At 50.2% G+C, this 13,221-nt stretch overlaps 4 protein-coding genes across 4 annotated transcripts; 2 read left to right on the top strand and 2 right to left on the bottom strand.

Annotated features, from left to right (window-relative positions):
* Nucleotides 1-114: 114 nt before the first annotated feature.
* On the top strand, nt 115-2,499 carry EI97DRAFT_425102 (uncharacterized protein; the record flags this gene model as incomplete). Its single annotated transcript, XM_033797150.1, has 1 exon — nt 115-2,499. The coding sequence occupies exon 1, from the start codon at nt 241-243 to the stop codon at nt 2,497-2,499; it is 2,259 nt and encodes a 752-aa protein (XP_033650509.1). The 5' UTR covers nt 115-240.
* Nucleotides 2,500-3,116: 617 nt separating this feature from the next.
* Nucleotides 3,117-4,229, top strand: EI97DRAFT_347613 (uncharacterized protein; the record flags this gene model as incomplete). Its single annotated transcript, XM_033794805.1, has 1 exon — nt 3,117-4,229. A coding segment is annotated over one exon (1,113 nt), but the record flags the coding sequence as incomplete, so codon positions are not given.
* Nucleotides 4,230-7,228: 2,999 nt separating this feature from the next.
* EI97DRAFT_445258 (cysteine proteinase) lies at nt 7,229-8,155 on the bottom strand (the record flags this gene model as incomplete). The annotated part of the gene is made up of 2 exons (XM_033799954.1): nt 7,229-7,722; nt 7,825-8,155. The coding sequence occupies 2 exons, from the start codon at nt 8,153-8,155 to the stop codon at nt 7,229-7,231; spliced, it is 825 nt and encodes a 274-aa protein (XP_033650507.1).
* A 1,789-nt stretch (nt 8,156-9,944) lies between these two features.
* Nucleotides 9,945-11,763, bottom strand: EI97DRAFT_503769 (uncharacterized protein; the record flags this gene model as incomplete). Its single annotated transcript, XM_033802795.1, has 2 exons — nt 9,945-11,221; nt 11,700-11,763. The coding sequence occupies 2 exons, from the start codon at nt 11,761-11,763 to the stop codon at nt 9,945-9,947; spliced, it is 1,341 nt and encodes a 446-aa protein (XP_033650506.1).
* Between the last annotated feature and the right edge of the window lie 1,458 nt (nt 11,764-13,221).

Genomic DNA, 13,221 nt, shown 5'->3' with positions numbered 1-13,221 from the left:
TGCGAATTCCAGAGCTTGCGCCTGGGCATGATTTAAGATTTAGCGTACCCGTCCCGTCTTGGCACGGTAGTTTCAACATCTCGAGCACGGACCATGGTGTCCACCACGCGATACCCACGATTCAATGTGTCGCTATGAACTCTTGAGCCTTATCATCAGATTCCTGCAGAAGCGCTCCATTCGCAACCAAAAGCGGGCAGGGAGTCATCACTTCGAAGAAGAACCGGAGCCGCCGCGCCCATGCTTCACGAAATCCTCCTCTCGCTCTCGGGGCATCCCTCAGCTCTATTCGAGGGCAAAAAGGACGCGTCGCACGTGACCTCTGGACCCCTGAGTCTCCTTTCGCCTCCGGAGGCGGAGCTGCTGTCTTCTCTGGGGCATTTGTCGAGGTTGCATCGCCAGACGAGGGAGCTTGCTGTGAGGATTGCGGGTAGTCATCCTTCGACTGTATGTCGGGCTGTGGCAACTGCGATCAGCTCGCATCATTTGCAGAAGTTCCAGCAAAAGGTGCTTGCTGTTGAAAATCGGATCTTGAGGCGAGATGCTTCGATTGTGGGGGCATACAATATTGTACCCCTTGCTGGAATCGTCAGCGAATTCTCAGAATGGACGAAACTCATGGAATGGCTGTGGGACATCAGCAACTTCATGATACGACCCGGAGGAGATGGAGAAGACGACAAGAAGGCGTCTGGAGCCGAATTGATTGACAAGCTGCGGACAGAAGCACAGACGGGCTATCCGGATATCGAAAGTGCGGCGGTCCATCTGGGTACAGTTGCCGAGACTTCGTGGCTAAGACAGCTTGCGACTTGGCTTCTATACGGTCGTCTCCCATCATTTGGAGCATCCGACTTCTTCATTGTTGCAGACGATGGGGAAGATGTTGCCTTCTCAATCAATCACACCCTGTTGCCGAAATTCGTAACGCGGAGTACAGCATCATCGATTCTGTTCATTGGACGTTCACTAAATCAAATACGTTCACTACCATCTGCTTCACGGGATTTGTCAAGCCCATCATCGAGAAGTTTCGACCTGGAGCTGCTACCTACACACATCGAATACTTGTCTAAAGTCTCTGCGCCAATAGCCTCAGCTAGACTGAGCGAAGCCGTCTCAAACATCCGTCTGTCCCTTTCGCGAAACCTTCTGCAATACCTCCTACCTCAAGAGAAGATAGTGGAGCTCCTTACCGTACTCCATCATTTTTTCCTGCTGGGTCGTGGCGAGTTTGCTATGGCACTCATCAACGAAGCCGACGGCAAGATTCAATCCCGGCATAAGGCTCCCCTTGGTATATCAGGACATGGGATAAGAGGAATACTTCTGAAAGAAGCCGAGATTAGTAACACTTTGTCCCGAGCTTGGACTGTTCTTGCATCATTGAGCGGGGAAGACGACAACACTGACGATGTGCTTGACCTCGCTGCGGACATAGTACATCTCACTGTACATAGCAGCTCATCCTCCGGTCACCGTCCAGGAACCCCGGGCAGAGCGAAAGAGTCCAACGCACTTCTTCCTGCCATCACAGATGTAGTATTCGCCGATTTGCTTCTATCAGTACCCACAAAACTCACCATGGACATCCCCTCCCCTCTTGATCTCTTTATGACCAAATCAGATCTGGATATATATTCAGCCATCAACGCATACCTCGTCGCTATCCGTAGAGCACACCTGCATTTACTTCAACTATGGAGACACGGTGGACTTCGCAGGGAACCAATCGCTCCTCCTATCACTCGACCAGGCCAAAAGGCAGCGGTTATTAGGCGGCGCCAGAAGTACGAAAAGCGGAATCGGGAGATGCGAAAGATATGGGCGACGTGCGCAGCTGCCATCTTCCTCCTCTCGGAAAGTGAGGCATATTTCCAGGGAGAAGTTATCAACGAGTCTTTCAAGCACTTCCGCCATTGGGTAACGGGGCCCCAAGAGGCGGTGGCAGACAGTGCAACTACCCGGCCCAGTTCATCTCACACGACGGAGCCGAATGAAAAGTCTGCGGGAAGGAAACAACATGACCCTGAAGCACTTTCCCTAGCACACAGACAATTCCTAAACTCCATATCCCACCACCTCTTGCTAACCGATACCCCCTTCGCCAAACACCTCCGCCAATTCCTCACCCACGTCGACGAACTCGTCGCCCTCATCGTGCGTCTTCAAAGCGTCCGGCAGAACCTCGATCTGGAAGAAGATGACGGAGTGGAGGACTTCATGGCGAACTACAAGCAAGAAGAGAAGGATGTGGCAAAAGAAATGGATCGGGCAAGAAGGAGATTGGATAGCGATATGAAGTCCCTGCTGGCGAGACTTAGGGATCTTGATGCGGAGAGGGTGGGATCGGTGCCGGGGATTGGGGGGGTGGGGAAGGGGTGGGAGGAGGGCATGTATGAGCCGTTGAGGGTGGGGGGGATTGATACGTTGTTAATGAAGTTGGATTGGGGGAGTGTGGAGGAAGAGGAGCAGGACGGCGACTTACTCGGTCTCTAAGTAGCCCGGGGATATACGGAACTATCCATGACTAAACGTTTCCACCGGCGCAGTCCTCTTTGTATTGAGTGATGTACTCTATGGGGGGGTATGAGGTAAGACATCATCGAAATCCAAGTCCTTGGGTTACGTACAAATGTCCCGACTGCAACACTTTCCAGTGTTTGTTTCGGTGCTGAACTGAGTGAATTGCAACGTCACGTGAAATCTGTATAACAACTTGCTAGATGGGATATTGGGTCCTTTTTCCGCGTCTTTGCACTAGAAATTCAATCTAAGCAGAATAAAGGTGTGAAAAAGGTCTTGAAAGAGCAGTGCTAGTCACGTTGGTTTGCGTCACCCGCGCGTTATCTAGGCAGCTAGGGAGCCGCGTCTCGCGTCTTCTTTGGCATCACCACAAACAACTGCAGGAGTGGAGGATTAGTTCAGACCATCGCTCACAACCGACAAAACAACAACCTGACAACATGAGCAACGAGGCTAGCCCTCTGGCAGAGGAGGCTGTCGTTAAACTTGAGGATGTCATGGAACTGGAAGACGGCGATGTAAAACCGTTGAGTGCTGAAGAGGACAATGAGGAAGACGTTGGCGAAGAGGAAAATGGCCTTGGAGAAGACGAGTTAAAAGTTGCGATCCGGAAGTGTCTCAGCGGCGTGAAACATGAGGGCACCTTTGCGATTGGACTCCGGGTTTCTAGCTACCCAAACCCAGGGCTGCATATTCTGAAATCCGACCATGGGCCTCTGGGCTTGCCTCTGGTCTCGCGGGAAGCAGAAGTACTTGCGAAAGTCTGCAAGTTGTCACCTTTTGGAAAAGGCTTACAGACAGTGGTGGATACAACCGTCCGGAAAACATGGGAGCTGGACGCGGATGATTTCGAATGCCGAAACCCTGCTTGGTCGAGATTCGTCGAAACACTGCTCAAACGCATCGTGGAGAGACTTGGGGTCTGCGTACCAGCTCGAGCAGAACGGTACAAGCTGCTGCTCTACGAGGAGGGAGCGTTTTTCAAACCTCACAAGGATAGCGAGAAAGCACCGGGCATGTTTGGGACTCTTGTGGTCTGTCTACCCTCAAGGCACAGTGGTGGGGACGTCCGGCTGGTGCATGGCAAACGCAGTCTGATCTTGAAGACACAGGAGAGTTCAGAGTTTGACCTGACATTCCTTGCATGGTACTCGGATGTTCAGCATGAGGTTCTCCCAATCATATCCGGACATCGACTCGTCCTGACATACAATCTCATCCAAGATCCGGGCATGCCACGGCAGGTCTCATTAGGCTTGGACAAGAGCCATCGCCAACTCGAATCCTTATTAAGAACCTGGAGGGTGAACCTCAATCATGTGCAAAAGCTTGTATATCCGCTCGAGCACAAGTACACCCAGGAGAGCCTTGCTATACGCAATCTGAAGGGTCCAGATGCAGCAAAGGCGCGGTTACTGGACTATGTTTGCGGAAGAACTGGTTTCTATTGGTTTTTCGCGCAATTGACAAAAGAAAGCTATCAAAATTTTGAAGAATTCGATGCACCTGAAGAAGAGGTTAAATTTTCTCTTATGAATCTGACGACAGCGGCGGGCGTCCGGCTAGCGTATCGTGTGCAATTCGAGAAGAGAGAGCTCCTGGTTGATGACCTGTACGATAAGCGGTCGCCGGACAGCGAGGACCAACATGAATACACGGGCAACGAGGCCACGGGAGCCACGTATCGTTACCATGATACGGTATTTGTCCTTGTGCAAAAAGCAGGACTGCTCGAGATATGCGAGGCGAGATATCTTGATACTCCGGTGGAACTGACTGCCTTCTTCGAAATGATCCGCACAGACCGTATCACCCCGCCTTCCAAGGAGACTGACATCTTAAAGTCGCTCCTGAAGAATCCACTGAGGGAGTGTATAAGGTACCGAAAGTACCCGAAAAGAAATACATACTCATACAAATACTATCTGCACTCAGAAGGGCCAGAAACACAGGACAAAACAGAGAAGGAAGAAGAGTATCTTCGTGAGTCTGTTAACGGGCCCAAATTCATTGGCTTCTTCAAAGCAGTTTCAGAATTCTGCTCCACCATCGGCCAAGCAGATCTGGTTCCAGAAGCGTTGTATGCGGCAATCCAAGACCAAGACTGGTATAGGTCTCCATATCTGCTTCAGATAATGGCAGAACTAGCAGCAAATAATCCTCCGGGAGGCTCCACCAATCGTCCTTGGGAGAACTGGTTCAATCCTCCCTCACAGCTAATGAGCTTCCATACGCTGGATGATTTGAGGCAAGCCTTTGAGATACTCGACTCGCGATTGCCACCTTCCATGAGTCAGGCCTTTAGCGAGTGGCATCATGCTTATTTGAAGGAGGCGTTAACATCCATATGCTCCTTTACACACAGTGATATATACCCTCTTCTAGCACTCGTTCCGGTGTTGCCCAGGGAATGTTTCCTTGAACTGTAAGTCTAACATTCTCAGAGATCGACATATAGCGATAGTTAACTCGTATAAGGGCCCTTCCCACCATCACGAAGAATACGTCTCGAGATACGCTCCTCGCTTTGATGAATGGCTTCGCCGATCGAAGCATTGCAGACCCCGATACATGGCATGGTATCACAAAAGCCACGTGTAAGGAGGTTCTGCGCGTCCAAATAGACGTCTTCAAGGTAGGAAAAGATGAGTTCAGATTACCGTCGACTAAGGTGTCGTACCACTTTTACGGTGGTGGGCCACCATCGCCTCATACTTCTAAGATCCCCGGACGTTGTCCAATTTGGTTCCTCAACTTGGTCGACATTTTTCTGGCCGTTTCCCTCAGGGACGAAGCATTTGAGCTTATCACCAGCTGTCTCCCACACCTACCGCCTCTTGAAAATGACGACTTCTGGGAACACTGGAAGATGCTTCTCCGTTTCATCCGGAAATTCGTGGAACTTCTCACTCGGTACCCTGATCAAGGGTTTTACCAGAAGCTATCAAATTTCTTTCAGACTTCCTTGGACAGGATCATCGAATACATGATAAGCCAAAATCCGGGCGAAGTGCCCGATTGGAAACGCTCAATCCCGAAAAGCCGTTGTACGTGTCGTTACTGTTCACGCCTACATAAATTCCTTAAAGACCGCACCAGTGAGGTGACCATGTTCGGGGATCAGGCTCCTTTTCTTCAGCATCTGCAGGATCAACTCATCCCCGGTGATCTCGACGTGAGGACAGAGAAAATACCCCTCTCGTGGATGCACAAGCTGGTTATCCGAAAAACCGAGGCAGGATATGCTCGCATGTTGAGAGAATGGGAAGACGATATGCGAGAGCTGCTCCGAGTGCGCGAGGAGCTGCGCGAGAAGGATTTTGTTATGAAGCACATCTTGGGGGAGAGCTATGAGAGACTAATTTGTGGACATATTGCAACGGTACCGGAACCAGCGCAAAGGGATAGTAACACAGCATCAGAGCCACAGGCGAGACAGTCGCTTCAACATGTGTCGGCAGCGGCGCAGGGTTTACCAACCGGGACTTCTGCTCCGGCTGCCTCTGACAACGTTTGTGGGGTCCCTCCCGTTGTCGGGGTAAAGAGGAAGGCTGACACTGAGATTGTGGATTGACGGGAGATGCTTCGAATGAGCGTGGTATATGCTTGTACCTTATCGTCTCATGACATGATAGGCTTTGAGGACTTTGAAGCTACAATGACGGCGTAGTATTGGGGGTATCAAGGTCTGAGAGAGTGTGTAGATCTCGAGACGTACCATGAGGGAGCTCAATGTTAGCAGTAATGGAAAATTTCACGGCAGTAGATGGAAGCTTTGAAGGAAGGATGAAATGTGATATTAATGCTACAAGTTTGGAGCAGATCAATGTCGATACAACTCTTGGGCGTTTTCCAGGCTCCGTCCCTAAATGCGCCTGGGGAGATTGACCTTGGGGAAGTGAAGCGGAACAGTCCAGGACTCTGGGCCTCATGCAGCACAGAGGATTACTTCGATGTCTTGCGTGTAGCAGCGACATAGTCTCGCCACCTCTGAGTCATCAGCGAATCTGGCAAAGCAGGATCGGATTCCGCCGCAACCGGAGTCCCGGCTTCGCCGCCCGCCTCTGTGAACTTGGGATGAACCAAGACGATAGACTTCCAAATGCGTTCGTCGTGCTTGACGGCAATTTTGACGCACAACGGGGATATTTGGAAGTCCGTAAGGTATGGATCTTTCTGGTCCCATGAGTTGTCCATGGCCTCTTCGCGAGCTTGTATGCGCAAAACCATTTGGTTGCGTTCATTCTGCCGTAAGGATGTAAGATCTCCCGCACTTCAGGGGGTCAGAACAAGCCTCTGGGTATGAGGATGTCTAGAGACAATGACTGGCAATACCCGACTCGTCAACCCCCCTCGTCTCTGAACTCATGGTCCTGCGTCGGCTTTTCCAGAGGATGATCACGGCCGTAGTTTTTCGCTAATGATGATATTTGTATGTTCAGACGTTCCGCTAAAAGCTGAATCACCTACATCCAAATGTGGTATAAATCAGCAATCATGGCGAAACATCTGAGGGAGCTAAGGTAACCTATACTTTTACATGGAAACATCTACAACCCTGCCGATATAAATAGCGTAAATCTCCTATAAAAAGGTCGGAAAAAGGAAACTGCCGACAATATTCTCCCGTCATGTACTCTCATTCAACCTCATAATCCATGGCCGCCATCAACGTACCCCAATCCTCACCTCAGAATGCTGTTCAGTCATCTGATCCGGCAAGCGCAGGATTAATAATTCCCATGTCGAAGTGCTCAACTCCCTCTGGCGCGTTTTGATCACTCAGGATCACATAGTCGCTCTCGTATTCAATGCTGACGATTGTCCAACAGTCCGATACTAGCTTCGACCTAGGTCTGTCGGGCGTATAGCCAGTGACGTAGTCGTATGGCAGGAAACCATACCCCCTTTCCCCGAAGCTCGTTGTCCAGGAATTCTTGAACTTGAACTGCCGAGTGCCATCGTGGTAGGCTACGATTGCCACAGAGTGTCCTCCAGTTCTGTACGAAGATGCGGTTGGCATGGGGACTTGTCCTGACCTGTAGACCGCGCTATCCTGAGTGAAGTCCGAGTAGCAGACGAACCCAATGTCGACCGGTCGGCCACTCGCAATACTTGCACGAATTGCATCTACAGTACTTGGAACAAACGCCGTCTTAAGGACTTGATTGATAGATCCTCTTACGTACGCAGTTGCTGTAGGGAGGTCTCCGAATTTCGCAATATCATATGGCCAGTCGCATTCACGCGCGTCCCCGTACTTCTGTAAGGCGACCATGGTCTAGGACACATACGCACCTGTATCCTCGTTTGGGTTCCAGCCCGATACTTTCGCCCTGGTATTGTAGTACAAGTAGAGCTCTGACCAGTCTGATGCTCTGCCGTTCCGATTTGCAATGTGCTCAACAATTGCTATTGCTGCAAAGGCGGTACATGCGCCTAGCCTTCCTTGATCTTTGACTGGAGTATCGTAGCCACTCAGATCCTTGGATGGTGGTAAAGTAGTCGAGTCGAAATCGGTTTTCAGTGCAAATTTGGGCACACCGAGCTTGTCTTCTAATGGTGATGGCCTCCAGTTCAGCACATATTGATCCATAGGGTTTCCTGTGCTCGTCATTGCCGCAGCCATAGTGGTTAATGGAGTCATAGTAGCTTGGTGCGAGTCTGGTTTGAGTTGGGGGCTCTTTAAGGAGAGATGGCCGAGGGTTTTAGAGCCCGCTTTTATAAACAATTTGGACCTCCACACAGGGAGGTCGCTAAGGACGTAGTCTTCGGACAAGATATGCAGATGATTAGGGGGCTTTGGATTGGTGGGTGCCACTAGCGAACATCATTTCTCTTGACCTCACAAATATTCAAACCTTGTCCTGCAAATAACATCATCACTCATGCTACGCTCCAGTGCGGGGAGCCGGCGGAATCTATGACCCTGATTTGCCTATCCTTCCAACATTCCCCACCACCCAAATTCATCCACGCGTATTGTGATATCACTCTGCACTTTAGCACGACCAAGCTGCCCCGAACTAGCTGGAGCTGGTCGGTGGCTTAGCTGGTCCAATCAGAACCCCCGGCTGGACTGCGTAGTATACCATCGGGTGATATCACTTTAGCTATCATGATATTACACTACGCAAGTCTGCCGGAATTATAGCTCCAGTTGCTAGTCTCCCAATTCTCGATCTTGCGAATCCAGCTATACTTCGTGAATTGCGTTGGAAAATCTTTTAGTGATATCTAGGATGAGCATGCTAGGACTCGGACGAGAAAATGGCTAGGAATTAGCAATATAAGAACTTAAAAGTCAAGAGATAATTCATCCTGTAAGCAGTATGACACACCTAAGATGGGGAGCATGAAGACTCTGTGTATTGTGTGTGTCTGAGCTTTGCGCAGACGGGCCTAAATAGTCTAACTGATGATCGGTCATTTGATGTGGCCCTAGGCTTACAGTTTACCTACAGGGGCGGAGGTGCTGTCGATAGCTTTTTGCGAGAAAAAGTACCTCTACTAGCTTGAGGCTCTTAGCCTTTGCAAAAGTATGTTGAAAGGGGTACTGTCAATGGCGAAACTCTAAAGTCGTACATGCCGCGGGCACCAATGGCAAGGAATAGTCCATGCATTTTCCTCGATTCGGAACGATCTACGACTGCAAATCTATGGGCTTCGCTGCTCTTGCTTTGTTTGGCTTGTGCACCGAAGTATGCGACCGGACACCCGACGCACTCGACCTAGTCCCGACGTATGGTAAAGCGCTGTTTACACACCCTAAGCTCACGCCGACAGCCAGTACCGTCTGGGTCAGGAGGGTATGCTGCTAGTCAGTCAGCGGAGAGTGCCGTCGATTAAGCAGTGAACTGTTATCTAGTAGATTACATCATTTTTGCAGTCTATGGAACCGCCTGGCCCCTGGCTCGACTCGCCTTGCTACTGATGAAGAGCAATTAGTCCTCTCCGGCAGAAGCAACTTACTTAATTAATAATGTCACGACGGCCTGACTGGTAACGCGTCAAGGCTTGTAATAGAGAGTGCAGGTGCTAATATTGCAACAGGAAGCGTTCAGATAGGCAGCTGAAAATTAATCGGCAATTGCCGGAGGCAGCAACGCAAAGATTTAAGATCGATCAAACTTTGACTTAATGCGGCCAATCAGACCATGCGGCTGGTGGGGGGTATACTGTACTGTATGTGCAGTAGTGCGCGCTATTTCATCCACGGTAATTTACAGATTGATAAATTGGTTCTCTGATTTTTATTTTCTAAATTAGAGTTTTGAGTTTTTGATTCTTGGATTATTATTTTCCAAGTTTGGCTTTGCGCTGTTTGGTTCTCGGATTTAGGGAATTGAAGTAACCTCCAGAACCTCTCGCAGCGGAGGCTTGAGCTGGCCAGGGATCTCATCCTTGGTGGCTTCTCCCTATGCTTGAGCTCGCTTATGGGCCTCGACGATGCTTTTCATGGACGAAGAACCCATATTCAGTTGAGCGAGAAGAGGTGTAGTCCCACTGCTCTGGAATTGATACTCAGTGACTGACTTCCACGTATCTGAGACGCGGCATCGCCACTTCTGGAGCTCGGCAGCGTCTTTTGGAACTCCGCCCGTCCCGTCAAGGGTGCTAGGACGCTTGGCTCGTGGGCGACCGCGCTTTGCCTTTGGCGGTACAGCGTCGTCATTCACGTCGGGATTTGTTCTACGCTTCCCTCCCGCCGTCGGGCTCCCCTTGACGGTTACAGCATCAGTGGCCTGCTCTGTACCATCCATTGCCCTCGCCTTAGGCGCTCGTGCTTTCTTCTTCGGCTTGACCCACTTCTTCACATCAAAGTCACGGCCTAGGTACGCCGACAGAATCGTAAGCGGTTGATGCACGAGCTCCGCAATCTGGTGATCCTCCAGAACCACTTGTCGGCACACCGACTTCACGCGCAGGAGTGTCTCCCTCACACGTCTGAACCTGTCCATGCAGCTGACACCCAGATCTTGCGGAATGGTTCTTTTCCTGCGCCGGGCGGACATGTACTTGCAGTCGTCGCAGAATCCGAGCACGCAGCGCTCGACCAGCTTCACGAGGATCAGGTAGCACGCTGCGAGACGCTCTTCCTCTGAAAGGGTGGCCCCACATATGAAGGCTCGGGCGAACGCGCATTCCGCTTCTACGACATCGTCAGCGTCGTTTAGCGCATCGAGAAGCTCTTCGGCAAGCTCATCTCCCTTGTCGATGACTTCCCGGATGGTGTCGTCTTGGAGGGGGTGGACTTCGGGGTGGTACTGTACCTGGTATCGCTGCGCGATGGTTTGGCTCCAGGGATTGGTGGCAGGCTCCTTCGTTGCGGGATCGTGGATGGCCCTTAAGTTTTTAGCCAGGTTGCTCTGGCTAGTCCCAATGACGGCGTGTATCTGCTGGGCTTCAGACATGCGAGTCCAGCTCGCGGGAGATGCTTCGGGACACCGCGATGATGCTTCATCCGGCACTGCCGGGTTCAAGAGGCGTGAGAGTTCCATGACTAGCGCAGGTTTGAAATCAAGAATGCCAGTAAGCCGAAAACCTGTCCCGTATGTCCTTAAATCCGAAGCTGCAAGAGGGGAGAGGGGATTGTCTGCTCTCCTAGTTTTGTCAAAATTGAGACTTATATACGTCCAGAAATTCCCCGGCAATTGTGCAGGGGCTCTTAACACAATATCCCAATGTACCCGCGCTGTGAACGATGTAGTTACATTGTTTAATTGACAACTGTGGGATAATGCAATTGTTAGTCCACGATGAGTGAGCCCAAGGTTTACCTCATATTCGCATTGAGGTCTTTTCCAGAAAATGTTCTGGCTAGTTGATCTCTCTCCGGCTTGCGCATTCTATGGCAGAGAAGCTATTCTGTGGATTATGTGAGTGTGTTTCATTCATGGGCAGCATTTAACAATGTAACTTAATGGACAATGTGCGAGTCGTCGCCCGCAACCCTCCTTGTACATCGTCTTGAACGACGAATACAGGAAATGAGAGCTCAGAAGTCGGCCGGGGAAGAGTGCCAAGGGTTTCAACAGACGAAGTTCACTATGAAGCAGGCTGATAAGAATGTCTCCACGGATATATTGGTGATACTGCCTAACATATCGTCGGCCTCCCATAAAACGGCAGGCCGCTATTCAGTGGAAGATGAAGCGTCGCAGTAAACTTACAGGGGATATGAGAGGGAGTAAAACTTATCTTGAGTAAACAATTGTTCCAAGTAGAGTGAGCCATCCTATAGTGCGTTGGACTTACTCGCGGCGGAGCATTCAGGCCGGAGTATAGTAATAGTTTCCTTTTATATATTAGAGTTATACCATCTCGCAAAGACTTGATTGGAGATATGGTCAGTTTTCACAGGGCCCCGATGTTCCTCGTCACCGACAGCACCCGCCTTCATACTCCATGCGTGCTGTATATACGAGGGCTTGTACGGTTCCCGACGAAGATTACAATAGGCCTGCCTTCCCGGAAGTTCGCAGTGACAGGCGTCACTCCGTGGATTTCACCAAACCGTTCGATCATCTTTGTACAAGTTGCTCGCATATATAGACATAAGCGCAACTTGTACAAATGCCGGAATGAAATTCCCAACCTGTGTGGACATTGCTGCGAGAAAACCCACGTCGTATTATACCCACTCCAACGCCTCAAAAAACCGACAGCATTAGAAACAGGGGGCGTCAATGTCGTGGAGAAAGTCCCAGAAGACCTGACGTTGAAATTAGAATCAAGTAAAGTTATAGCAGCTAACGAAATGAAGCTAGCGGGCCCACTCATCACTCATCTAGCAAGTCAGTTTGGCAAATTCCCAGGTTATCGTATATTGGTTAGATACCAACTAAATCATGATTACTAGGACGAGTGATTTACAATGTGAAAAGGATAAAGAAGTGAGTAGAGTACATATTGCTACATAGCTGGATTCCCCATAACCATTCTGCGCCAGACGCCACATCCGCAGAATGCAAGACAATCCAAGACCACGGCGAAAAGGCGAGACATCGCCCTGAAGAAAGAATCGGGGTATCTAAGAGGACCAAAATATGAAAGGAGAAGTGAAACACAACAGATCAGTACCGTGTCGCAATGAACAAACTGAAGCTGCGGACAGAAGGCATTCCAGAACAGTCTGAGCCCAGTTCTTCCTGCTCCAAAACACCTTGCCGGAACCGAGACGCTGATAAGACATATAGAATGGTGATTGCAATTTACGAGGTCCGTCTAACACTCGGGTCTTCTTACGCTTCGTCCCATGGACAGCCAGTGAGGAGCGAGTAGCGCCCATACCAGGGCATGCGGGGAGCTCATATAGATTGTCCCCTGTGCTCACCCTGTCCATCCGGGAGCGGATGTACATTCACCTGATTATTCCAGAAGTCTCGGAAAATAGGGTCGACGTTAGTATCAAAGCTTTCCGTATTATTCGAAGCATGCGCAATGCCTGCGAGCTGTGCTTGACCATCGTTAGGGGGTTGCATTGGGCTTTCAAGCTCCCACAAGCGGAAGTCAAATTCACCAGCATCATGCGGAAGCGCGCCGAGTGAATGGTCGAATGTCTCTGTTTGTGGCCATGAGGAGCTGAACGCATCAGTCACGGATTTGTGAACGTTGGAGGTTCTGACTGTGAAGGGTGATGAGCCGTGATAGTGCGTTTGGGGAGACATGAAGGATGGTCGCATTTGTTGTTGG

The sequence above is a fragment of the Westerdykella ornata genome, assembly GCF_010094085.1.
Source record: "Westerdykella ornata strain CBS 379.55 unplaced genomic scaffold EI97scaffold_31, whole genome shotgun sequence".
Taxonomy (NCBI): Eukaryota; Fungi; Ascomycota; class Dothideomycetes; order Pleosporales; family Sporormiaceae; genus Westerdykella; species Westerdykella ornata.
This window is presented reverse-complemented; position numbering and strand designations above follow the sequence as displayed.